Source organism: Pleurodeles waltl, chromosome 3_1, assembly GCF_031143425.1.
Source record: "Pleurodeles waltl isolate 20211129_DDA chromosome 3_1, aPleWal1.hap1.20221129, whole genome shotgun sequence".
Lineage (NCBI taxonomy): Eukaryota > Metazoa > Chordata > Amphibia > Caudata > Salamandridae > Pleurodeles > Pleurodeles waltl.
The window spans coordinates 545,999,589-546,026,940 of NC_090440.1; the positions used below are offsets into that span (position 1 = coordinate 545,999,589).

General features: G+C 44.7%; 1 protein-coding gene across 2 annotated transcripts in view; it reads left to right on the forward strand.

Annotated features, from left to right (window-relative positions):
• Positions 1 to 27,352, forward strand: part of DIS3L (DIS3 like exosome 3'-5' exoribonuclease) — a 342,741-nt gene that overhangs the window by 46,932 nt on the left and 268,457 nt on the right. For both annotated transcript variants that reach the window (XR_011201373.1, XM_069222896.1), the window contains exons 2-6: positions 708 to 861; positions 4,519 to 4,647; positions 5,180 to 5,315; positions 6,709 to 6,885; positions 15,362 to 15,440. Coding sequence is in view for 1 of the 2 variants with exons in the window: in XM_069222896.1 (XP_069078997.1) it covers positions 708 to 861; positions 4,519 to 4,647; positions 5,180 to 5,315; positions 6,709 to 6,885; positions 15,362 to 15,440 (675 nt within the window). In the remaining variant the exon portion in view is untranslated. The remainder of the gene's footprint in view (positions 1 to 707; positions 862 to 4,518; positions 4,648 to 5,179; positions 5,316 to 6,708; positions 6,886 to 15,361; positions 15,441 to 27,352) is intronic.

Sequence of the window (27,352 nt, forward strand, 5' to 3'; positions counted from 1 at the left end):
GAGTTTATTGATATTGTATGGAACACTTGTTTCAATAACGGTGCTTTTTTCGTTTATTGACTATGTCTACGATGCACTTATTACACCGAAACCACATACCCACTATTTACCAGTCTGCAGCAGGCCAACCTGATATCACCCTTGCCTGTATTTATATATGCATGCTGTTACTAATGCTGTATAATTGTAATTTGTTGTGCATCTAAAAACTAGTGCTGATTGTACTCAGTCAAAGTTGAAAATCGCTGATACAGAAATAAGTCAGTTGATTAGCAGTTTGGCAAATCTGAGCAAAGATGCCTAGTCTCCATGCTACGGTCTCCGTATGACCATGGGGTCTGTAATCTCAGCATCCGGTGCTTACTCTTGGGGTAATAGTGGATTGTTGCCCTTTGCAGTAAGTTCAGTTTTGCTGTCATGATGCTTTTGACGTTAGCTTTTTAATGCTCCCCAATTGCAAATTCAAGCATTAAAAGGAAATCTATGCTTGTCTCAGTGAAGAACATCATAAATTATTTTTTTTATAGATCTACTAGAATGTTGAAACAAATCATATCTTCCTCTTTCTCTTTGATCTCACTTTTTCTTATGTATAAAAGTGCATCAGTCCCTCTGGCTTGGATTCAAAGATGCAAAATTCTAGCTATTAAACAATGACTTATTAGTTCTAAAGTGCAATTTTGTCTCTTTAATAACTCACTTTTTAGGGGGAAAGCAGTTGCCTGAAGACCTGACTCATTATGTTGTTCCGGACTGGATGGTGGTACAGGATTACCTGGAGATTCTGGAAATGCCCGAGCTGAGGGGGCTTATCTTCACACAGACGGCATGTCAAGCTGTGCAGCACTACAGGGGTCGCAGGTAACACCCCTGTCACATATAGGGAGATGTTTTCCTTTTTTCAGGGTGCTTTGAAATGTTTGCATTGAATTTTTGTTTTATTCGTTACGATTTTTATTTACCTCTGCCACTCGCGAACAAAACAGTACTGCTCCTCACACCCATGGCGAGCTCTCTTGGTGGAGGCAAGGAGGCCCTGCAACAAATGTCTGCACGAAAACAAGAAATAGCAGGAATAACTTTGAAAGGGTTATGTAGTGCATGGACAGTTATTATCTTCTTGCTTAATAGCCTTATGTATAGATTGCTGCATGTTGATCATGGAAAGTTCCCAGAGTGTTTTGTCCTGACGTCTTAGACTCTAGACTCTTCTCAGCTGGGGTAATAGACTCTATTGAGTGGTAATAGGAAGTCAGACTCCTGCCATTGTGTATGCTACAATTCTTTCCAGCAGGTGAATTCTGGTTAAGCCTTGATCTACACCTTGCTTTATGGAAATGGGTAAGGATATGAAAACTTTGTCTTTGCTGTCATCTGGAGCCAGTATGCTGCTCACGCCTAACCGCAGCCCGCTGTAGAAGCTGTTTTTGAGGGAACAAAATGAAGGCAAGTCCATAAAGACATTACAGTAGTCTAGCCTCTGGAAACCCCTACCCCTTTACTACATGCTTCCAAAGGTGCATTCATGCTCAAGCTACACATCATATTCCGGGAAAGTTTAGGCTCTGGATGCTATAAACTTGTTGTATTCAGGTAATGTATACAATACTGTGAACACCTCAGCACTAGCACATAGGGCTACACGATTTGCTGGCAAAATGACATGCAAGTTAACGCTTGTCAATGACGTGCAGTAATCAGTGTATTACAGTTTCGAATCCCAGGTACCTTTCAAGGCAGACAGTCCCTTCTGAGTACTATCACATCGGGTAATAATGACATCTGTTATTTGACAGTAGTTAGAAATGGGGTGATTGTGCTATGAAGCACTAAATAAAACACATTATTAAACATATATCTTAAGCAAAGCTCAACGCTGGCGTAGGCATCACACTCACAATGAAATAGTGAAGACACATGTTTCATAAACTCAGTCTGTAGTCCTTGACATGCACGTAATAACCACAACACTAGACTGCCTGGCTAGAAAGACTGATTTTTCCAGAATGCAGGGAGACAGAATAAGTAATTTGATTGACAGTAGTTAAACCAGAAACTGACTTGGTAATAGATATCCCAGATAGATACGAAGAGACACAAACACCAAATTGTGAAGACCATGATGTGCACACAGGTTAGTTTGTGAAGAGTACAAGACCTGTCTCCTGTGCAGTGACCTGTTTTGCTACAAAAAGAATGTCACAACTACATTTGTTGACTCTTTGTTTATTGGAGGTTTCCTTTAATCTATGGGCCTGATTAGAGTTTTGCGGTGGGGTTACTCCTTCACAATGGTGAAGAATATCCCGTCTGCCGAAATATAAATCCCATTATATCCTATGGGATTTATATTTCGGCAGACGGGATTATTTGTCACCATTGTGATGGAGTAACTTGTCTGCCAACCTCTAAATCAGGCCCATAGTTTGGAAGGTTGCAGGGTGTGCCTCACTTACAGAGCACCACAATCATGGAAAACCCTCAACTCACCTGCCGCCTAGATACTGTCTGCTTGGAAATAAACCCACAGTCAAGGACAGCAGTCTTATCTAAACCTAAAGAACTCTAACAAATTGAAGAACATTGCACAGCACATAATTCTTGTAGCTGTAGCTTTAGGTGCATTTACTTCCTTCTTCTTGGCCTCCACCCCAACCCCATGTAGAATCCTAGCTGGATTATGTCGACATACATTGGAAATGCAACAACCTTTTACTTGAGAAAATCATCTACTGACGAAGCAAAGATGTTAAACAAGATTGTGAAGATCAATGCTTGTAGAACCATGCAGCTTAGAAATGTTTTTTTTTTTTTTTCAGACTTGAAGTTGATTATTTTTATTGATACCTCTTTATCGATGCAATCTCATAGAGGGTAACCCTGTTTTCCTCTGAACCTTGGTACGTGAATAGCAGTATAGCAACAGTGGTTCCTACGGATGTTGTTATAAATGTCTGTGTTAACATTTAGAAGAGGACAAGTGGTACTCCTGTGATCACAGTTCAACAAATGCTTGTAACCCATAGAATTTAGAACATGAAACCTATTTATCTCATGATGTAATCCAAATTGGGGAAAAATGTGACATATCTGTAGTTGGTCATTGCCCAAAGACGCTCAGGCTGAGTGCGTAATATTGACCACTTGCAGACCACCATGTCAGGTCTCAAATGTCTGTTGCAGAGTGCTCATGTATCAATTGGACACAGAGGCACATGGTCCTCTTGCAGGTAGCAGCGGTTAAGCACATTGACACTTGCGTTCAGTGCTGAACACAGGCCTCTTTCGGGAAGCCGTAGTCAGTCCCAGCAGCTTTTGGGTACAATGACCAAAATGTTGGCCTGAGAAGCGGTCACTAACCTCCTGTCTTAGCAGACTTGATTCTCAGACTCACCACCGCAGAAATCAGGGTCACAGAGTTCAGTTTCTGCTCTGTGCAAAGAACAGCTGGTCTCTCTCTCTCTCTCCCCTCTTCCCCTCTTCCCCCTCCTTCTCTCTCTCCTTCTCTCTCTCTCTTTATCTCTTTCTCCCTCTCTCTCATGGTACAGCAGCAGAGCCTTTGGGGTTATTGTCCTTGTCACTCTTCAAGCTGATCAGTTGTCTTGGTCCAGTAAGCAGCATTAATCATTACATCTCCTTTCAAAAGGTTTAAGGCAAAGCCTAGAATTGGCAAGGAATTTTACAGAACTTAGATTGGGAATCAGTCGAGCAGCAGAATGGGGGCGAAGCAAGAGGAGGGAGACACTACTCAATTCAATGGAGTGAGGAGTTACGTCCTCCCAGATGCTATATCCAGCTTGGTTACCCCACCTCTCATGTAACCAAAAGGTGTCATGCACACTGTATGCAACCAGAGATGCCCAACTGTGACATACTACACAGATTTCAGATGTGCCCGGGAGAGCTTTTCGGCAGTCTTCCCATTGTGGTATGGTTACAAAGGCCTGTTACTCGCTTATCTAATTAGATATCAAATTACATAGAGTATTGGTCAGGAGACTCGTGAAAGTGGTCTCCTGCACTAGAAAAAATACCAGGTCATCCATAATATTAAAATAAGGAGCAGGTTCCCTTAGAGATACAGAACTTTTGACTTTACATTATAGATCCCCTTACAAACCTTAGAAAGGTGTCGGAGGTACAGTGTTTTCCTGTAGTTCAAGGTCATGTTGTGGTTTATCCCAGCTGTAGAGAGAGCTGTGTATTTTAGTGGAACTTGAGTAGCCTTCCAGCAGTGATCGATTGGATGAAAGGAAAGTGGCTGATGATAGGGGAACTTGGTGGTAGTCGGAGGGGCTTGATGGGTACTGGGTGATTTAAAAAAAAAAAAAAAACAAACTCAAATGCACCTAGATGACCCAATCTGAATTTACTGTGTGTTATGTAAAAGTGCCACTGTTCCCTCCTCTATACAAAGGATGATTCATTAATCTGATGGAAGGGTAGTTATGTGCGGGTTTCCGGTTTAGGAGGAATCACTGCGCTAAGTATGTTATGCCTTCTTCCACTTTCCTACAGACAGTACAACAAACTTCGGAACCTGCTGAGGGATCCCCGGCATGACTGTATTCTGTTCGCCAATGAATTTCAGAGGTACTCCTACCTCCCCAGAGAGAAAAATGAACCTACAGAAAAATGGCAGACCAGGTACTGTGGGATTTTTCTCTAGGTATTTGCTTACACTTCCAGTGCAAGGCTCAGTGATTATGTTTTTGTCCTTAAAAATGAGGTCTTCCCATAAACTCAAAAAGGTATGTTATCTATGAATGTTGCCTTGATGAGTGTTAATCCCCAGACCACCTATTCATTCCAGTGGGGTTTTGTGTGCCAAATTGTGTACAGAGAGTTGTAGAACCCCTCCCCTTTTGTTTCTCCTGTTATCCACAGCCTCTGTATATTCTGTTGAAATTTTTCTGCTATACAGCACTGAACTGTATTTTGTTTATCGCGAGATTGAGTATTCTCAGTCTTGTTTGGGGTGGAAGTGGGGAAGGATGTGAAGAGAAGGAACAAATTGTAGCTTAATAGGTAAATTAATATTCAATGTTTAGGTTTTGGAGGGTACAGATGAAATGGTACATTGCTCTTTCTATCTTTGCAACTTCTTGTTTGACCATTAGTGTATTGGAAAGAATATGTTATGCTTTGGTTCTGTTCTGAACTCAGTCTGCTGTTGCAGGTGCATCTACAATGCATCAGCATGGTACTACCATCACTGTGTGGAGCAGATACCGATTGTTATGGTAACTGAAGATGAGGAGGCCATCCAGCAATACGGGAGTGAAACAGGAGGCGTGTTTGTCATTTCGCTCAAAGTAAGACATTAGTATCAAGGAGCTGAAAGTTAACCAGCATCTTGCCTGTGATTGCACCAGATAGAAGTTAACACTGTGTGAAAGGTTTTTGGGAAAAGGGAGCAATCCTCTGTTGACTGTTCATGGATATTCTAGCATTTGACTTTGATGAAAATCTTGGTAGGCATAGTTTGATGAGGCTGTGACATATTGGTCTCATTGAGGACCACTATGCCTCCGCACAAACCTGGAAAAAAGGTTTTTTTGCAAACCGTGTACAACAGTGCATAGAAAGTACAGACAGGTAAGGACTTCTAACCCTTTGTAGTTGGCCTCCTCCATGCCAGCTGTAGCTCTGTAGATCCTACTTAGACCTCAACTCCAATATTTGGGTTAAATTACTAGCCCTGCAGAGTTTTTTTTTCCTCTGAGTAACTACAGGGTGCAGTAAACATCACAGGAAATGTATCCTAGGTCAATTTGAGCAGGTCTAATCCCCCAAAACCTAGAGATCAAAATACATAATAATTACTGGCGTGACATATAATTTGATGTAGAAGGCTCCTAGTTGTGCATGTTAGGCCTGATTTTGTGTTAAAACTCGAATAAGCGGTAAGGCCTACTTAGGGGTAACTTTTATAAATATTTAAAAAGAGAGTTTTAGGCACCTCAAAAGGGGTTATTTTGACGTGTTGAATTTGTACTTTAAACTTGTATAACAGACTACTGGTAGCAGGTCTGAAGAAATGGTTGCATTGTTAGTGGAATGGGTGGCATAATGAGTGCTGCAACTCACTTGTGAGATTTAACATACAGACCCTGGGTACACTATAAACACCATATACTAGGGACTTAAGAGATAAGGTAAAAATGTCAATTAGGGATATGCCAATTTCATCATATGAAAGGGGGGGCACAGTCACATGACCACTGGTTACCAACTTGCAGAAACAATCCAGGCAAAAATCTAGGGATACACCTTTCATTTCCAACACTGCCCATTTGGGATATTGTTTTTGTATTGTATATTACAATTGATGAGTCCAGCTGAATGTGTACATTCTGGTGTTTGGTACTCACTGTGCATATGCCAAAAAACAAGACATTTTTATATCACCATTAGTGAAAGTCCAACTATGAATAGGTATGCTGGGGTAATTGTCGTAGCCATAGTAATTGGGGCAGCAAGGCTTCTAAGACCACCCTCCCGTCCCCCCAACCGAATGAACACTCTGAAATTAAAGAGTGTCCCATAAAGTAGCTCAAAGTGATGGGTCCATTATGCTAGAACTGAAATATTCAAGCATGGGCACCTTTAGAATGTATCATATTCAGTTTGTTAGTTTAAGGCCTGTGTGGGAATAACTGTCTCATACTTAGACTAAATGAACTCTGTTTCTGTCATTACCGCCAGAGTTATTTGGAGAATTTCCTACCAGATTTGCTGTCTGCTCAAGAACTTTATGATTCCATCAGCCAGGCAAAGCAAGGGCGGGAAAGCGAGACTCAGGACACCCATGGGAAAGAATATCCCGAGCATCTTCCCTTGCAAGTGCTGGAAGCTGGCATCAAGTCTGGGAGATATATACAGGTGAGTGATCTCAAATCAACATTGGTTAGAATAATCCACCTGGGCATGTAAGAACTCATTCAGGTTCTGATGTCAGAAAAGTGAAAAAACAATGATTGATCAAGCTGAATAGAAAAATATTTGATGGATGCAACAGTTGTGAGTCTTCTACCACACAATTACAATCCATCTGTGCATTCTAAGGGGAGAGTCTCTGTACACTAGCCTGGGAATAAATTACACAATTTACATCAAACATACAGGGCTAGTAAATGTGAATCACCCGTAAGAAAAATGAGAGAGACTGTTGTTTTATCTCTTTATTTTAGATAAGTAATTTTTTTAGTTGAGCGCGCAAGCGCTCTGATGTGTTGTACTCTCTCTGTGGGCTTTTAACCATGGCCATCACTCGTTAATGGGCTTGCCTTTCAAAAATCCTTTGTTATCATTGCGAAATGTTTTACGTTTGTCTCTCCTTGGGGCAGTTTTGTAACCGCCTTGGCCATCGACCCTATTACATGGATAATTGCACTTTTGCTGATACGTTTGACTTTGAGAGAACTTCTTTTTTCTTTTGTGTCTCTTCTTTGTGCTCATGCTCATGGTGGCTGTGACGCTTTGAATCGGCTCGCTTATGTCAACTGTTTTACTTTTCATTTTCAATTTATGCGGCAAGAAAAGCCCAGTTAGGAGTTTATAACGCTATAGCTCTAACTCAAGCAAATGTGTGGCCCATTGCATTGCAAATGCTTGTTTATAAGTGGGATTAAATGCAGCTATTGCAACCTGGGAGGATGTGCCCAAGAATTAAGGATGCGCTCTTGGTGTCCGTCTAGCTGACTGAAAGAAGCATCAGGCCTGGGGCAAAAGTCCAAGGTAGAAGAATCCGAATAGAGTGAAAAGGTCCTCAAATGGCTGTCCCACATGTTTACAAGATAGGTTTGGCATCAGGAAAGCCATGATTGCTGCTTTGCCCTTGTAGAATGGGCCGTTAAACAGGTACCATAGAATGGATGAACGTTTTCCACTTCACTTTGAGATTGGCCTTCAAAGTGAACCACCAGAACATTTCCATCTGTTCCAAAGGAATAGATCCAAAGAGCCCATTCCTCTAAATTACATTGGTCTAAATATCTTCTGCTGCGTACTCTGCATAGCATATAGAATATGTGGCCAGTAACAGTTCCAACTGGTTGTATATATTTGCAGGAAACATAGAAGATGCAAAGGAAGATGATTCCACGTCTTTTTGCAGCTGTCTGTGGAATGCCCACTGTGTTTGTGTAAAAGATGTTCCAGCTTAGCGTGCCTTCGACATAGCCCTCAAAGACTGCGTTCTTTAGAAATGAAGTGCCCACTTATCTTCACAGCTTCCAATGAACGGGGTTTCTTGTACAAAGTGCATTACTACCACTTTCTACAATCTATTGTATAATCTTTGATGTAGCTGCTGAGATTACTATAATGTGCGTACACACTCCTCTCTCTTCCACTTGTTTCTTTTCTTTTGATGTCCATTGCTAATTTCCTTTATGTCATTTGATGCTCAACAAGACATTTGCACTTTTTTCATGTCCCTGGTGTGTGGTAAATGAAGATTAAAAAATCATTATGGATTACTATTTTACAACAAGTGTGGCTGACACAAACCCCAATATCTGTCCCGTTCAGAATTCTTTCCCTGGGCGCAGGCGACGCAGCAAGGCTGAGCACTGTAGGGCTGGTCTGCCGTGAACCAACTGGACGAGGACCCTAGCCTCCGAGAAGAGGGTAGCGGAGGATGGAATGGACACCGCCACAGCGGGATTCGGAACTCCCCGTGATAGACATTGGAGCTCGGGTGTGGCGCGGACAACCTGATAAGGGTGGACCAAACAATTGTTAAACCTCTTGGAGTCTGACAAAAATGCCTGGCGCCTGTTGAGGTGACACCCGGGGGAGCAGCTCGGGTCGCCGGCGGCCCTGCGCTTTGGGGGACCTGCCGGGACGCTGAGGGCCCCATGCAGAGGAGAGGGGGCCAACATTGGTGGCAAACCCCTCTCTCCCCCCCCCCCCCCCCCCAAGGTCTGAGCCCGACTACTGCAACCGAGCAAGCCTAATGGGGAAGCAGCACCCTAAACTGTAAGAATCGTGGGCGGCTAGCCCAGAAACCTAGCCAAGGGCCAAAACAACGACCCCACAGAAAGCACTCCAGCCACCCCCGGTGCAAGACACCTTACAAAAGATTTTGGAGGCAATTGAGGTCTCTATGAACACCCTCCAACAAGAAATAGGGAAGGTGTTGGCGGAACTGGGCCTTCTAAGAACTGACCACCAGAAGCTGGTAGAAAGAGTGGACAATGCAGAGGTAGAGTTGAATGAAATGGGCACATCACATCGGGCGCAGCAAACCCAACTCGCCCACCTTGCAGACAGAGTGCAGAGACTGGAACGTAGGGCTGAAGACGCGGAGGGCCGCAGTCGGTGAAATAACGTCCAGATTGTAGGACTACCAGAAGGAGTGGAGGGCAGGGATATGGTGGCCTACCTGGAACCCCCGATGAAAGGGCTTATGGGCCCCCAACAATTTGCGCCGTTCTTTGCCCTGGAGAGGGCGCACAGGGTCCCGACTAGGCCTCCCCCGCGCCAGGAAGACCCCTCCAGACTTGTTTTGGCCAAGCTGCTCCATTATAAGGATCAGGACTTGCTATTCAGAGAGCGTGTGAAGAAGGCCCCTTTGACGTGGAGAACAGCAGGGTCAGTATGTACCGAGACTCTACAGCAGCAGTGTAGGCCAAAAGGGCGTCCTATACCGAAGTGAAGAAGGCCCTTAGGACTGAAGGAATTTCATATGCTCTGCTGTTTCCCTCAAAACTGAAAATAATGTGGGATGGTCACACCCATTTCTGCCTGAGCCCAGAGGAGGCATGGTCCTGGCTTGAAACGTACAGAACTGGAAAAGATAACCAGAACCTGCGCAAGCCCCTCCCCCAGCTAGACGCCGGAAAAAGAGACGCCACTCCGGTGGTCAGCCTTACAGGGACGGAGTGCTCAGGCCAACGATAACGCAAGCCAGTCAGGGTAAACGGACGGCGATTCAGGCGGCTGCATCTCTGGCGGAGTCGCCCACACCTGATAAGGACAAAATAAGTCACACGGATGCTGGTGAGACAGAGGACTCATCGGATCATGAGTCGGTTGTGGACCCTCTTGGTGATCTACTGCACGTGACACCTCAGACAGCTGAAGACAATATTTATCCACTGCCACCTTCCACCATTACATAGAATTTCCTATACGGGAGCGGCGCCCATAGTGCGAGTTTGGGACGGTCTGGAAGTCACGGATGACCAGTGCCATAGCGACATTATAGGGCGAGCCCCTGGACTACTCCAGCGGGGTGAAGACGATGGCTAGTTTCAGACTGTTAATAGAGGTTTGGGCGTTCGCCCTTTGCCGTTCTGCCCCGGGGATGGGGAATTGGGGATTGATTAACCCGGTTACTATTATTGCTGTTGGTGATGCCCAGGGCAGAGATTGACGTGTGGGGTTGGGATGTGGGGGGTGGCAGGGGTCCCGGGGCGAGTGACACACTAATATCCTGATGCATGCTGCAACTATTCTTAAATTGATGTCTTGGAACATTCGGGGGATGGGTAACGTGTCAAAGCGCCATAGTATCCTGACATACATGAAGAGAAGGGGACTCCACATTGCTGTGTTACAGGAGTCTCACCTCACTAAGGTGGAGGCTGATCGCCTCCATAAACGTTGGCGGGGGCAACTGTTTGCCACCACATACTCTTCATATGCGCGGGGAGCGCTGTTCTGGGTAAGTGCGGGAGTGCCATTTGAGCCAGTCTTTGTAGTTACAGACAGAGAGGGCCGGTACGTATTAGTAGAAGGCCGCTTGTATGGACGACGACTGAGATCGGAGGGTGGAATGGGAATCTCTGAAGGTGGTGATCCAGGGCCATTGCCTGGGTCAAACCGTGGGAATCAGAAGGGAACAGAAGGCTGAAGTCCTTCGCATAGAGGCAACCCTACGTAGATGGGAGTTGGAGATGGGTGCTAACCTGGAGGCACCTCGACTGCTCTCAGTAGCACGGGAAGCACATAATGAGGCGCTAGAGTGCCGTAGTTGCGACGAACATAAAATACACACTAACAGAATCCACGCAGAGTAGGGGAGAGTGGGGAGGCTACTGGCTTGGCTGATAAAACAGGAAAGCAGGGGAGCACCAATCACTCACCTGATGACCCAGGACGGGACTATACTGCATGCACCAACACACATTAATGATGAGTTTAGATCTTACTACATGTCCCTATATAGCGCACCGCTGCCGGCAGTGGAGGGGTACGCTGCATACCTACTTGGGTGGACTACAATTGCGAATGCTGCCAGCATTGGACAGTGAACAATTCGGGGCACCGGTGACGGCGCAAGAGGTGCAGATTGCTATAAAAGACCTGGCGGCGGGTAAAACCCCTGGGACTCGAGGTCTCCCCCCTGAATTCTATCAAAGGTTCGTGGGAGTACTGCTGCCACGACCGGTGGAGATGTACATGGAGGCCTATGAGAAGAGGGAATTACCTCACTCTGCTAGGGAGGCGTTAGTGATCCCCCTACCCAAGGGGAGGCGGGACCGGGCGACGGTTGCTGATTACCGCCCACTCTCAATGTTGAACACCGACTTCAAGATACTCAGCAAAGTGCTGGCAAACCGGCTACTCCCACATATGAGGGACCTCATCCCTACGCGAAACACATCCAGTAATTTACGGTGGCTCTACACGCTGCTTTATGATGAGAAACACCCACATTACCCCACAGCTATGATAGTGTCCGTAGATCTGGAAAATGCCTTTGACACGATATGTTGAGACTTCCTGGAGACAGTGTTGCAACTCATGGGCCTGGGACCGGAGTGGGGGAGATGGGTAAACTTGCTCTATACCCACCCTACAGCCAGGATCAAAACCGGACGCACGATATCTGCCAGCTATGAAGTCTATAGGGGGACCAGACAGGGCTGCCCACTCTCACCCCTACTCCTTGCCTTGGCCATAGAGCCACTGGCAGAGAATTTCCGGACTAGGGGACGGGAGTGGGGTGTGATTAGAGGGGGGATCCCACACATCATCTCACTGTGCGCAGATGACCTCCTTATTTATGTGCGGGATGGGAGCGTTGTGCTCCCACAGGTGCTCCAGACTCTGGAGGATTTCGGTAAATACTCGGGCTTACGGCTTAACAGACAAAAGATGTATGTATTCCCAATGATTGAGGGAGTGGCACCACAGCTCTCGTGCCTGGTGGATGTACAATGGGCTCCCGGAACGTTTAGATATCTGGGAATCCAGATTTATCATAATAGAAGGGACCTCCGGGAGGGCAAACTAGGGAAAGCATACCGGGCTCTGAAAAGAGCGGTAGCTTTCTGGCGCTCTTAAAACTACCAGTTATGGCCTGGATCACACTTAACAAGATGGGGATGCACCCTAGAGTCCTTTACTATTTCGACAACTTGGCGCTAATTGTTCCGGTGTCATGGTTTTGGACACTAGACTATCTACAGTGCGAACCGATATGGGACGGGGGACGCCACCGGGTGGCACTGGGGACTCTTCATCTGCCGCCTGAGAGGGGGGGACTTGGAGCCCCAGACTTTGAACTAAACTACCTGTCGGCTCAATTACAATGGCTGGTGCGGTGGCTAAATGGGCTAGACTTAACAGAGACAATGCTGGATGGTGAAGCTGGAAAAGGGGAGGAATTCATAGCACAACTGCTCAGGGGGAAATCTGTGCTGCCCAGACTGAACATATTGGTATCCACAGCTCTAGCAGCGTGGCATAGAGCCCTTCGGAGAACAGACACAACTAATCCCTATGCACCTGCGCCACCCCTTGTGGGACTCCCACGTGGTGCGACTGGGTCCGCCTTCACCTCCAGATAACTCAAATACTGGACAGAGGCAGGGATCACTACATTGGGTGACTGCTATTACGGAGGGATGCTAATCACCTTCGGGGACCTAGCAGACCAAAAGGGTCTGCCTGCCGGCCAATTCCTGACTTATGAGGTTGTAGCACGGGCCCTGAATGAACTATGGGGAGCCGGTAGTGGTGAACTACCCGCGGCGGCAGCCCTTCAGACTAAGCTGGTTGTGGGTGGAGGTTCACACCTGGTCACTTGGATGTATAAGGCATTAAATGGGATGATTGAGAGACCACTAGACGGACTGCGACTCAAATGGGATGTTGATATAGGCAGAACCATGACAGATGCCGAATGGCATATGGTTCTAGCCTCTGCACATAAGAATTTCACGTAATACGCGAAATAGGTCCTGTGAACATACTTATACTGTATAAACTTATCTCACCCCGCACAGAATTAACCTGATCTGTGGGGTGACGACAGGAGCATGCCCTCGATAGTGGTTGGCTGATGTGGACCTTTGCCATAGGACCTGGGACTGTCCAACGCTAAGGCCCTACTGGGAAAAGGTGATTGCCTGTCTCAACACAGTTTTACATAGACAACTCGATGATGTGCCAGCGGTATGCTTGTTGGGCCTTTTTGACAAACCCTTAATTAAAATTGGGGAATAGATTTGCAGACTTGGCATTAGTACTACTGCGCAGGAGAGTGGCAATGGCCTGGAAAAACAAGTACAGACCCCGGCTGGCCATATAGATGGCAGACGTTACTCATTGGGCAAGGGCAGAGGAGAGAGTACTGCAGAGAGAGGAGATGAGGGGACTGAGGTGCCGACCGATCGCCCCCTTGTGGGCGGAGGTGGTGGACGCATGGGAAGCACTGGACGATGTCACGGGTAGGGCCTGACTCCGATTGGCTCGGGGATGAACGTCAGCTAGTGCCGACCTGACCGCTGTCGGTCTGCATCGTGGGTGGGACCTCCCCCTTGGTCTGCCCCTTCTTGGCCCCCTTCCGCATTACCCCTATCTGAATCCTTGCCCTTGGTACTCGGGGGCCGGCATGGGCAACTGTCCACCGCGCACATGTTCTCTGGAATTCTGGGCAAGTTTCTGGGCAACTAGTTATACTGTTCTGTTTCTTTCTCTCTCATTTTTGGCTTACACACTTAGGAAGGACAGGCATGCATGCCTGCAAAGTTATTTGGGGTGATTACCAGCTCCCTATGTCGCAAATATGCAACTGAGAACCTGAGAAGGCTTCAGACTTTGCCAGTATGATTTTGTATGCCAAGGAGTGAATAAGATATAGGATATCCTGGGACTGTGGCTTTGTGAAGTACGTAATGGGTACCGACAGGCTGTTAGCAATGTGATGTAGAACCCAGAGTATTAAGTTCTGGCAAAATGAATGAACAGATATATACTATTTGAAATGCCAATCAGCAAAACTGTAAAAAAAAAAAAAAAAGAAAAAAAAGAAGAATGTATAAAATGTCTCCCTAAGTAAAACCTGATGGACAGATTAGACAAAATACCCCACATGTATTCAACGGAGCACACGTTAGTCACATGAGAAGCTGTCACTTTGCTATGTATTGCACTGGCCAACTATGCATATCCACCAAGTGCAACATGGTGCATTAGACAAACATCCTACAAACATCCATTTCATACAGCAGCCTAACTACAAACACTGGCTATACATGCTAGGTAGCCTGCGAACCCACACTCGGGCTACTACTGATAATTAGGCATGTTACCATCATAAGAGATGCTTAAGCAACCAATAACGCTCTCTGGCCAAATTCATTCACAGCTCAGTGAATAAGACAATGCCCCTTAGCCTATTGGCAGACCAGAATACCTAACACAAAACATATCACCACAGGAGCTTAGATGCCAGTCTGTATTGGAAGTGGAAACCTTTAGACAGTTTGGCCTGCAGAGAGATATTGAGAACAGACTGTGCTCTATACGTTTGTCGACAAAATAACATTTTAGAAAAAATGCAGTATGTCGACTCAGGTACTGCCACAAGAAAATTGGGACGCCTGTCTCAGAGGTCCAAACATAACTAGTGAGAAGTATATGAATGAGAGGAGGAAGAGGATGTAGAGGGGATTGCGTGTGAGCCGTCCCTTTGTTGCCGTCCCTCGTTGTTTTGCTGTTTCATATTCTGCTGTCAAGGTGCGCAAAAAGAACTTGCAACCAAGATGCATCACACACAAATATCCAATAGAAAAGTTAAGCTGCAATAAAAATGTATTTTATGATTTGTTTTTGTTTCACTGCTTGGCAGAGTTCCTTTTGCTTTTCCCACCTGCATTAGAGGAAAATAGATCTGAACTGGGTCAGAAAACCAACACATTTCCCTGCTTTGTGACTGGGCACCCACCCTAGACCACAGGCCCAGTCTCCTCTTAAACAAAGTATAATAAATAAAATAAATTCAGAACTTAGTTAAGAAGTCAGTGGTGCAGGAGCAGTCCTGTATAAAATGGGTACCTTGCTTTCTATTCTGGTCGTCTGTTCATGTAATTTTATTATTGTGCTTACATTTTGTTTTCAGGGCGTCCTAAATGTCAACAAGCACCGGGCACAGGTGGAAGCTTTTGTGCGTCTTGAAGGAACAAGCAGCAAAGAATCAGGTAACTTGCACAAGGATCAGTGCTTGGCCAGCTGCAGAAGTGCAACTTTTAATCCCTTTTCCAAAATGTGTGAGATGAAAGACAACATCCAGAGAAACAGCAGTCTCGAGGTCAGTACTTCTTGACATGGGTTAAAGCAGGGATGTCCAATCTGTGAGCCAGTACCTGCTGATGCATTGTATTTATTTGCCCCTTTTTAAGAACTGTTATCTTAGGTGGCACATTACCTTTTTGGTTGATGGGGGGTGCAGTTACTTAACAAAAATGTTGGTGAAGTGCTGGACTAAGCTGTCACTTTAAAAAGTAATTCAGTACCATTTATAAAATTGTCCGCCTGCATTCAACTATCTTCACTCACCACTTGCCTTTTTGTGCATGCCAATTCTAAGCTAACCCATACATTCAATAGTTTAAGTTACTGGCAGTTTATTAATGAACCTTTGACCAATTGTTAATGCCATTTGGACGTTGGCAGTGACACAGTAGCTTTAAACAGTCTTTAACGTTTATGACTGTATGCAATATATGTGAGTGAACTGCCTTTCATCTTCTGCAAAGAAAGAAGGTGTTGCTACAGCCATGATGCTATGGAAGGTGTCATTTTTATTGTAATCTTTGTGGTCATTAGCAGAACACAGGGAAATCATGGTTTCTTATATAGTTGTAACTGTTGAATTTCAGTGCATTTTAGGTCTGTAATCAGAACCCTAGTATGCAAGTAAATGATTTTTTAAATAGGGATGTTATTTTTTTTGTCTGATATTGATTAGTAACTGACCTTAGTAGACATTTATATTTCCATAAATGTAAAGTTTTTTTTTCAGCTATTTAATTTGCTTAGTTATATGTTTGAATATGTTGCCTCGAATACCTACACGTTTGTTTGGTTTTGGGTCACAGGTGTGACCTCTAGTGCCACCTGTTCATTTGATGAGAGGGCCTCAGGTGCAGAAAATGGCCTTTGGCCAACCTGTGCCGCCAGCCAGCCTCCCACAGTGCCATCAAAGTACAGCCTTTAGCCACGTGTAGTGGGCTCTGTCCTCAGGGTATTTGAGTCTGCCCTGCGCCCACTCACTTAAGAACACCCATGCTCATTACACTTATAAACTTCTGTGGACCCCCACTTTTTCATTAGTGAAACCCGGGGACACCCACTGAATCATTTTTGGAATCTGCGGGCCGCCCACTGAGTCATTACTGATAGCTAGGGACCTTATCTGTTAATATTATTTAATTTTCTAAGCAGTTGCGGACCCCTGAGGAGACTTTGCGGACCCCCAGGGGTCCCCGGACCACAGTTCGAGAACCACTGACCTATAAGAAACAAAGTATGACAAAGAAAGATGACAGGCACTCACTTTACTTTAGTACACTGAAAGCCTCTGTCTCCTTAATGAATTTCTTAAGGGTTTTCCAGAGTTGGTATGTTCTCCAGCCTAAGAGCAACATACCCCAGGTCAACCAGCGTAATCTCACAGCCACTAAATAAAGTTTTTTTTATTTTGCTGTGTAAACTGGATTTCAGATAGTTAGGAAGGCTGTCTTATGTTGCTATAAGGGCTGGACCCCGTGCCTTGAATTTGATCTTTGCTGCTTCCAGCAACCAGTGTAGTTTTCTAAAATTTTCTTTGACCTTCTATAGGACCTCTGTGTGTTTTTAATAATGTGTACATCTAGCCACGAACATTTTATGCTTCGTTTGTTAATCATGATGAAGCGATTCATGAATCCTGCATAACATAAAAATATATATATATATATATATATATATATATATATATATATATATATATATATATATTTATTTGACAGGAATGAAGGAATGGTATTTAATACACCTCCATGGAGTGTCCTGTTCCCTACTCTGGCATGGATGTGTTAGTCTTGCCTCCACATTACATGCATCTCCAATTGTATTTTTCAGAATAAGGTTTGTGAACCCCGAGAGGTGATTAACTGAATGTCATTGGCAGTCAATTTACCAGCAAGGCAAGCTGTCTTACTACCTCAGCATCTTACTTTGAACATATTTTCAGTGAAAAAGGTACTGTACACATCTTTGGTGCCCAGCCCTGCCTGTGGTTGGGGGGTGGAGGGGTGCTATTTGCAAATTGGGAGAGTCCTTTACAGATTGATAAATGGCAACTGGAGAAAATGTCCCCAGCCAAAGGGATTTTTTTAAATTTACAGCTGACAATATATCTCTGTTTTCTCTTTCAACTGCTGAATAGATTTCACCCTAACTAAACACAGAATCTGAATTTAACCACATGCAATATTCTAGTCCAGGTGCTTGGGCAAAAATTAGTTAGGGCACTTGAAATAGAGAAGCAACTTGTATGACCACGCTATAACAACCATCATCTGTCCAAAGCCTTCCTATATTATGCTTTGGTGAATCTGTATGTTTTTCTTGCCAAGGTCCTTGCAGATATTGGGGGTCCAAACTTTATTTTTCATAAATACTGTCTAATGTATATGCTGACTCACTTATAAATAGGATATAGTGTATAGTGCTCGTTTCCTGTATTTCTCTTGTGATATCCTACTCCTTTCTGGTGGTATCATGAGAGTGAATTGAAGATAGTGCTTAGTAAGTCAATGACATTGACAGTAGTGTGTGTGTGTTTTTTTTTTTCACTGACAAAAAACCCAAAGGTTACAGGGACGTTATAGTTAGGAAATAGAATTTTAAAACTTACAAGTTCACTGGCAAAAAAAACAAGGGTTACAAAGATGTTTTATTTAATGAGGTTCATGTTTTCCACACACAAAACCATAGAAAGCCAGCGGTTCTAGTTACTTATCTCCAGAAACTATAACTCCTGCCCAAGGTAACTATAATTCACGCCCTGCCATGCAGTTTTCTCATCAATAATTTCACTGTAAGGGTTGCAGTGACAATATCAGTGATATCGTAGTAGAGGTCATTAATGATGTAATACGTGGGTAATTAGCAGTGCAATGCGAGGGTGCAAGTTATAGTTATCTTAGGGCTTGAGGTACCTTTGGTTTGGGGAGTTAAGCCCCCAAAGGCAGCCAACCAACCCAGGAGTTGGGACACGTAGGCCCCTCTCCCTGGTGTGAATTTAGCTCTGGGGACCCCATCCTCTGGGGCCCACCTTATTTTTTTAGGGGATGGGGGGTATGCAGCTCCCCTCCCTGGGCTGTATTTGGTCCCAGGGACCTCATCCCTGGGGCTCAGCCATATTAAGAAGGTGGGGGCACACAGCTGCTCCCTGTGGGCAGGAGCAAGTTTTTCCTCTGTTTCCATGTCCACTTCAATGCGGGCAGTGAAACAGATGAAAAGACCACTCCCAGCAAGCAGGAGTATTTTTGATGCGCCCACCTGCTGGGAGCGGACTTAGTGTTTGCTCTCGCTTGGCAGGAGCTTTAACATTACTCCAGCCAAGCTTGAGGAAACACAGGGTTCGATGGCATCTGTCGCTGTAGATACACATGTTGTGCATAGCCCGCCATCTGGTGTTGGGTCGGAGTGTTACAAGTTGTTTTTCTTCGAAGAAGTCTTTCGAGTCACGGGACCGAGGGACTCCTCCTCTTTGTCTCCATTGCGCATGGGCGTCGACTCCATCTTCGATTGTTTTTTTTCTGCCATCGGGTTCGGACGTGTTCCTTTTCGCTCTGTGTTTCTGGACGGAAAAACAGTTAGAACTTCGGAAAATACGTCGGTATTGTTTCGAACGGTATCGGGATCAGATAGGATCGACACCGAATCGGGAAGAGTTCCAGAAACCCTTCGGGGTATTTTCGATCCCCCTTCGGGGCCTGGTCGGCCCGACCGCGTGTAACATCGAGGCTGATGGAACGGACCCCGTTCCGATTCTGTCCTAAATGCCACAACAAATACCCATATACAGACCAACATTCGGTCTGTAACCTGTGGCTGTCGCCCGAGCACAGAGAAGAAACTTGCGAAGCCTGTCATGCATTCCGGTCCCGAAAGACACTCCGTGACCGTCGAGCCAGAAGACTGCAGATGGCGTCCACGCCGACAGGACACCGAGAGTTCGAGGAACAAGAAGGAGCTTTCTCGATCCATGAAACGGACTCGGACGAATTCGACGAACATGAAACAGTGAGTAAGACGTCGAAAATAACACACAAGAAAAGTGACAAGGCCCAGGGGACGCCACTGCCGTCAGGCCATGGCTCAACCCATTAAATCAGTGACCGACCATCGGCACCGAAAAAGGCCGAAAAAGTGCAGAGATCGTCCGACTCCGGTCGAGACACAGGCACCCAGCCATCTCGGGACCGAGATAGTGCTGTCGACAAAGATCGACGCCGAGATAGCGGAGCCGAAGCTGCTCGACGCAGAGACAGCGGCACCGAGGAGGATCGACACCGAGAGGGCTCGACTCAGAAAAAGAGAAAGGTGGCCTCGGAGCCGAAAAAGAGCGCAAACATAGTTTCGGTGCCGAAACGACCCGCAACCGAGCCAACTACCGGTTCCTATTCAGAGGAGCAATCAATGTCCACTCAAATGAAAAGGCACACATTCGAGGAAGAGTTACAATCCACCGGGGTGGACCATACTCAAAGACGGATTTTTATACAGAGTGGAACAGGAAAGATAAGCACCCTTCCCCCTATTAGAAGAAAAAGGAGACTTGAATTTCAGCAAGAACAAGCACCACAAACAAAGCTGGTGAAAAAGGTAACTCCGCCACCCTCTCCTCCACCTGTAACACACATTTCACCAGCACAAACTCCGTCACATTCCCCGGCTCACACCACCATGAGCCAAGATGACCAAGACGCCTGGGACTTATACGACGCACCAGTGTCAGACAACAGTCCAGAGGCGTATCCTACAAAGCCCTCACCACCAGAGGACAGCACAGCATATTCACAAGTGGTGGCTAGGGCAGCAGAGTTCCACAACGTGTCCTTGCACTCGGAACCTGTGGAAGATGACTTCCTGTTCAACACCCTCTCCTCCACCCATAGCTCCTACCAAAGCCTGCCTATGCTCCCAGGAATGCTTAGGCACGCAAAGGAAATATTGAAAGAGCCAGTCAAGAGTAGGGCAATAACACCAGGGGTGGAAAAGAAATATAAAGCACCTCCAACAGATCCTGCTTTCATCACCTCACAACTGCAACCAGATTCGGTCGTGGTGGGAGCAGCTCGCAAGAGAGCCAACTCTCACACATCAGGCGATGCACCACCCCCTGATAAAGAGAGCCGCAAGTTCGATGCAGCTGGTAAGAGGGTCGCAGTACAAGCTGCAAACCAGTGGCGCATCGCTAACTCTCAGGCGCTCCTAGCGCACTATGATAGAGCCCACTGGGACGAGATGCAACACCTTATTGAGCATCTACCCAAAGATCTACAAAAGAGGGCGAAACAGGTGGTTGAGGAGGGACAGAACATTTCTAATAACCAGATACGCTCCTCCATGGATGCAGCGGACACAGCGGCAAGAACAGTTAATACGGCAGTAACTATAAGAAGGCACGCGTGGCTACGAACCTCTGGGTTTAAACCAGAGATACAGCAGGCAGTGTTCAATATGCCATTCAATGAGAAACAATTGTTCGGCCCTGAAGTAGACCCTGCAATCGAGAAACTAAAAAAGGACACGGACACTGAAAAAGCCATGGGCGCACTCTACTCCCCGCAGAGCAGAGGCACTTTCAGCACCTTCCGCAAAACAACCTTTAGAGGGGGGTTTCGGGGTCAAAACACACAAGCCAGCACCTCACATGCAACACCGTCCACCTACCAGGGACAGTACCAAAGGGGAGGCTTTCGGGGCCAATACAGAGGAGGACAATTCAGACCTCCTAGAAATAGAAGTCCAAGCTTTACTGCAAAAGAACGCAATAGAACTGGTACCAAAAACACAAAAGAATGCAGGGGTTTACTCACTGTACTTTCTAATACCAAAGAAGGACAAAACACTGAGACCAATCCTAGACCTCAGAACACTAAACACATACATCAAATCAGAACACTTTCACATGGTCACGCTACAGGAAGTGTTACCATTGCTAAAGCAACAAGATTACATGACAACCTTAGATCTCAAGGACGCATATTTCCACATACCAATACATCCGTCGCACAGGAAATTCCTACGGTTCGTATTCAAAGGAATACATTACCAATTCAAAGTATTGCCGTTCGGTTTAACAACTGCACCAAGAGTCTTCACAAAGTGCCTAGCAGTAGTGGCTGCACACATCAGAAGGCAGCAAATACACGTATTCCTGTATCTAGACGACTGGCTAATCAAGACCGACTCACTGACAAGGTGCTCACACCACACAGATCAGGTCATACAAACCCTCTACAAACTCGGTTTCACCATCAACTATGCGAAATCACACATTCTGCTGTGCAAGGTACAACAATACCTAGGAGCGACAATAGATACAACAAGGGGAATGGCCACTCCAAGTCCACAAAGGGTTCAAAATTTCCAAAAACTTATACAACGCATGTATCCAACACAAAGAATACAGGCGAGGATGATATTACAACTCCTAGGCATGATGTCCTCATGCATAGCCATTGTCCCAAACGCAAGGTTGCACATGCGGCCCTTACAACAGTGCCTAGCATCACAATGGTCACAAGCACAGGGTCAGCTTCTAGATCTGGTGTTGATAGACCGCCTAACATACCTCTCGCTTCTATGGTGGAACAATATAAATTTAAACAAAGGGCGGCCTTTCCAAGACCCAGTGCCACAATACGTGATAACAACAGATGCTTCCATGACAGGGTGGGGAGCACACCTCAATCAACACAGCATACAAGGACAATGGGACGTACATCAAAGAAAGCTGCATATAAATCACCTCGAACTACTAGCAGTTTTCCAAGCATTAAAAGCATTTCAACCAATCATAACTCACAAATACATTCTTGTCAAAACGGACAACATGACAACAATGTATTATCTAAACAAACAGGGGGGGGACACACTCGACACAGCTGTGCCTTCTGGCACAAAAAATATGGCAATGGGCAATTCACAACCACATTCGCCTAATAGCACAGTTTATTCCAGGGATCCATAATCAACTTGCAGACAATGTCTCTCGATCACCAACAGGTCCACGAGCGGGAAATTCACCCCCAAATTCTAAACACTTACTTCAAATGTTGGGGAACACCTCAAATAGACTTATTTGCAACAAAGGAGAACGCAAAATGCCAAAACTTCGCATCCAGATACCCACACAGGCAGTCTCAAGGCAATGCCCTATGGATGAACTGGTCAGGGATATTTGCGTACGCTTTTCCCCCTCTCCCTCTCCTTCCATATCTGGTAAACAAATTGAGTCAAAACAAACTCAAACTCATACTGATAGCACCAACATGGGCAAGGCAACCATGGTACACAACACTGCTAGACCTATCAGTAGTACCCCACGTCAAGTTGCCCAACAGGCCAGATCTGTTAACACAACACAAACAACAGATCAGGCATCCAAACCCAGCATCGCTGAATCTAGCAATCTGGCTCCTGAAATCCTAGAATTCGGACACTTAAACCTCACACAAGAATGTATGGACGTCATAAAGCAAGCTAGAAGACCATCCACTAGACACTGCTATGCAAGCAAATGGAAAAGGTTTGTTTGCTACTGCCATCATAATCAAATTCAACCATTACACGCATCTCCAAAAGATGTAGTGGGTTACTTACTACACTTACAAAAATCGAACCTGGCCTTCTCTTCCATTAAAATACACCTAGCAGCAATATCGGCATACCTGCAGATTACCCATTCAACTTCACTATTTAGGATACCTGTCATTAAAGCGTTTATGGAAGGACTCAAAAGAATTATACCACCAAGGACACCACCCGTTCCTTCATGGAACCTCAACATCGTCTTAACAAGACTCATGGGTCCACCCTTTGAACCTATGCACTCTTGCGAAATACAATTCCTAACCTGGAAAGTTGCATTTCTCATCGCCATCACATCTCTAAGAAGAGTAAGTGAAATTCAGGCGTTTACAATACAAGAACCTTTTATCCAACTACACAAAAATAAAGTAGTCCTAAGGACCAATCCTAAATTTTTGCCAAAGGTTATTTCACCGTTCCACCTAAATCAAACGGTAGAGCTACCAGTGTTCTTCCCACAGCCAGATTCCATAGCTGAAAGGGCACTACATACATTAGACGTCAAAAGAGCACTTATGTACTACATCGACAGAACTAAACACATCAGAAAAACTAAACAACTGTTTATTGCATTTCAAAAACCTCACGCAGGAAACCCAATATCGAAACCGGGTATAGCCAGATGGATAGTTAAGTGCATCCAAATCTGCTACCTTAAAGCAAAAAGACAACTGCCCATTACACCAAGGGCACACTCAACCAGAAAGAAAGGCGCTACCATGGCCTTCCTAGGGAATATTCCAATGCACGAAATATGTAAGGCAGCCACATGGTCTACGCCTCACACATTTACCAAGCACTACTGTGTAGACGTGCTATCAGCACAACAAGCCACAGTAGGCCAAGCCGTACTAAGAACCTTATTTCAGACTACTTCCGCTCCTACAGGCTGAGCCACCGCTTTTGGGGAGATAACTGCTTACTAGTCTATGCACAACATGTGTATCTACAGCGACAGATGCCGTCGAACTGAAAATGTCACTTACCCAGTGTACATCTGTTCGTGGCATCAGTCGCTGAAGATTTACATGTGCCCACCCACCTCCCCGGGAGCCTGTAGCTGTTTGGAAGTTAGCCTCAACTTTGTACATTTGTAAATATATTAAATCTTAAATAGGTACATACTTATTCACTCCATTGCATGGGCACTATTACTAACAAACAACTCCTACCTCACCCTCTGCGGGGAAAACAATCGAAGATGGAGTCGACGCCCATGCGCAATGGAGACAAAGAGGAGGAGTCCCTCGGTCCCGTGACTCGAAAGACTTCTTCGAAGAAAAACAACTTGTAACACTCCGACCCAACACCAGATGGCGGGCTATGCACAACATCTGAATCTTCAGCGACTGATGCCACGAACAGATGTACACTGGGTAAGTGACATTTTCATTTCCCAGCCCGCTGCAGTGAGGGCAGGGAAACTGTTGTCTCCCGGGGAGGGCAACCTGGGATAAAGGTGGAGCCAGCCGTGAGGTATAGTCTCCCCAGGGCCATTAAATGCTCCGGGAGGAGGCCCGTGCGACCCCCTCCCCCCCTCCCCCCTCCCTTCTTTTGTCTACACGGCTGGGCCCAGGGTGGTGGGGGAGGGGAGATAGGGGGAAATCTAGTAATGTTCTTCTTTATTCGGCCACTTTTAAATCAGGAAAAAATAACACTCAGGCAGACGTGTTTTAGCAACAGCCTTTTGTCAATGCCTTCAGACGCTGAGCTGTCATTACGCATTTTAAAGTTTCATCAACATTTAACCCAATCGCAGCGGTTTCATTGTGAAACAATAATAAAACTGAGATGTTGCATTACCGCCTCCGGGAAGACGTCTGTTGTAGCATCTGGGGTATCCTCTTACCCTGTGGCAAGGTATTTCAATGAAAACCATCAGGGAGAAGGCCTTTTATTCAACTTCTTTTGCATTAATCTGGTGAGCAGGGATGAGTGAGGTGGAGATAGAATTTGAAAATTGAGGCAACTTGAGTCACACTCTATAATTAAATTGCAAACACTGGCACCTGTGGGGCTCAACAAAGATGAAGAACTGTGGACACATATAGGATAAGAAAAAGATTGCAATCCATTCAGGGCTTCGAGTTTTCTGAATTAAAATGATGCAATCACAAGAGATTCCTTTGCCTCATTAAAATTAAGGTAAGCACACTCCACATAAGTTGGCCAATCAAAGCAGGCACATGGCTACAGTTATCTACTTGAAATTAATTGTGAAATATTTAGAAACAGAATTGAATGCCCATACGAGGTCTTATTTGGAGTGTGTGACTAAATGTTCAAGAATCGTGATAATTGATTTACTATTATTTTTTCATAATGAAACTGCTGCGATTGGTTTTAATGGGGCACCAATAAAGATATCAAGTGGGGGAGAAAATCATGCTGTTATATATTTTATGTAGTTAGATACATGGATTTTATTTTTGCATTTAATTATCCTATTATTCTTTTTGCAATGAATGATAAATATCAATGTATGCACAGTGTTAAGATGGCACCCGTTTTCACAAATGAAATAGCAGGGTAAATGAATTAGTCAGTTTTTGGTGTTATTTGATACGTGGCAGCTGATGTATCTTTAAAATGTGTAATGGGTGGCTCAAGGCATTGAGAAAGGCTGTTGCTGAAACGCGTCTGCCTGAGTGTTATTTTTTCCTGATTTAAAAAAAAAAAAAAACAATGTGTGTATGTATGTATATGTGTGTGTGTGTGTATGTATATGTGTGTGTGTGTATATGTGTGTGTATATATATATATATATACACACACACACACACACACACACACACACACACACACACACATTATTGTAGTTTTTGTCTACACAGCTGGAGCACCCGCTATGACATGCGTGCAGCAGAGATGAACTTGGACGAGAAATATATATATATATATATGTCCCTCTATTTCATCTTATATAGCTTACAACATGACCTTTAAATAATTGTGCTTCTGAATGTTGTTTAGTAGTAGAAAAAATCCTGACATGCTTAGCCTATTTCTGAAGCTGTTAAACAACTTCATTGGTGTTATTTGTAGTACTATAGTTGTGGACAAATCATGGCAAGGCATTTTAGTTTGAGAATCATTTTATTATTTACCACAGAAAAATAAACTAACTTGGTCAGATATAATATCTGTATTCACCTCCATCTGCCTTGTATTGACCATCATTGTCATAGTTATCTTGTAGGAACTCTGATAAGTTAGAGGGACGTAATACATCAAATAAGCTTCTTTGCTGTACACAGTATCATGTAGCAGTATGTCTTTAGTTGTCCACACAACTTTTCAGACTTTTGGGGGAAGCCTCTGCTTGAGTATAAAGCTATTTCATCTAGCATACAGCAGTCTAAAATATGTCACTGTGATTCTAGTAAAGCACCTGGGGATACTGCATAACCTGATACCTTGTCTAGCTTCCATGTTTCACAAAAAAAGTATATCTTTCGAAGGGAAATTGCCCTCCCAGACTGCCTACACCACCACCCTTGCATTTACATCGTCCTTGAAGTTTGTCATAATGCCAATTGTGCCTCAACCCTATTCGAGAAGTTCCTTATCTGAGGACAATACAATATAGTATGGAAAAATGTCTCTCTTTGACCATACCCCATCAGGCATGTGCCATCTTAGCGCTCTTGTAAAGTTATGAAATTGAAACTCTGTGTCATAGCTGGAAAGTCCACCTGTTCAAGATTAATACTTGAAATGCCCAGTAGCACTTATGAATAGCTTCTAATGCTATGACCTCTTTGTAGATTTTCAGATATAAGGTGATAAGAGCAGTGTGTGCTACCTCTCCATTCCACAACAGACCTCTTACAGATTTATCTGTTTTACAGAAGTATTCCTTCGGTACAGAATACCTCCAATTTTTTAATTTATATAAACATTTGTTAAAGGTAAACATTTTATTTAATGTTGTTGTTCCCAGCAGTGTACGTAAGAGCGTCCTTCAATGATGTATGTCTCCTTCAAATTGTAGTAGGACCGTTTTTGACCAAATATTTAGGCACATGCTCTGTGACAAATGTACCTAAACACCTAAAGCACCCCTCACATATCTGGAGTAAACAAATCACGTTCTCGCTGGCTCCCAAGTACAGTGGTAACAAACTGGACTTGTTACAGTTAATCCTGAATCCAGAGTAGCTATCGAATATTTTCATCACCTCAAACACCGTTGTTATGGAAGTGTAGGAAGTTGGCTCTGTATGTACTATTTCAAAGT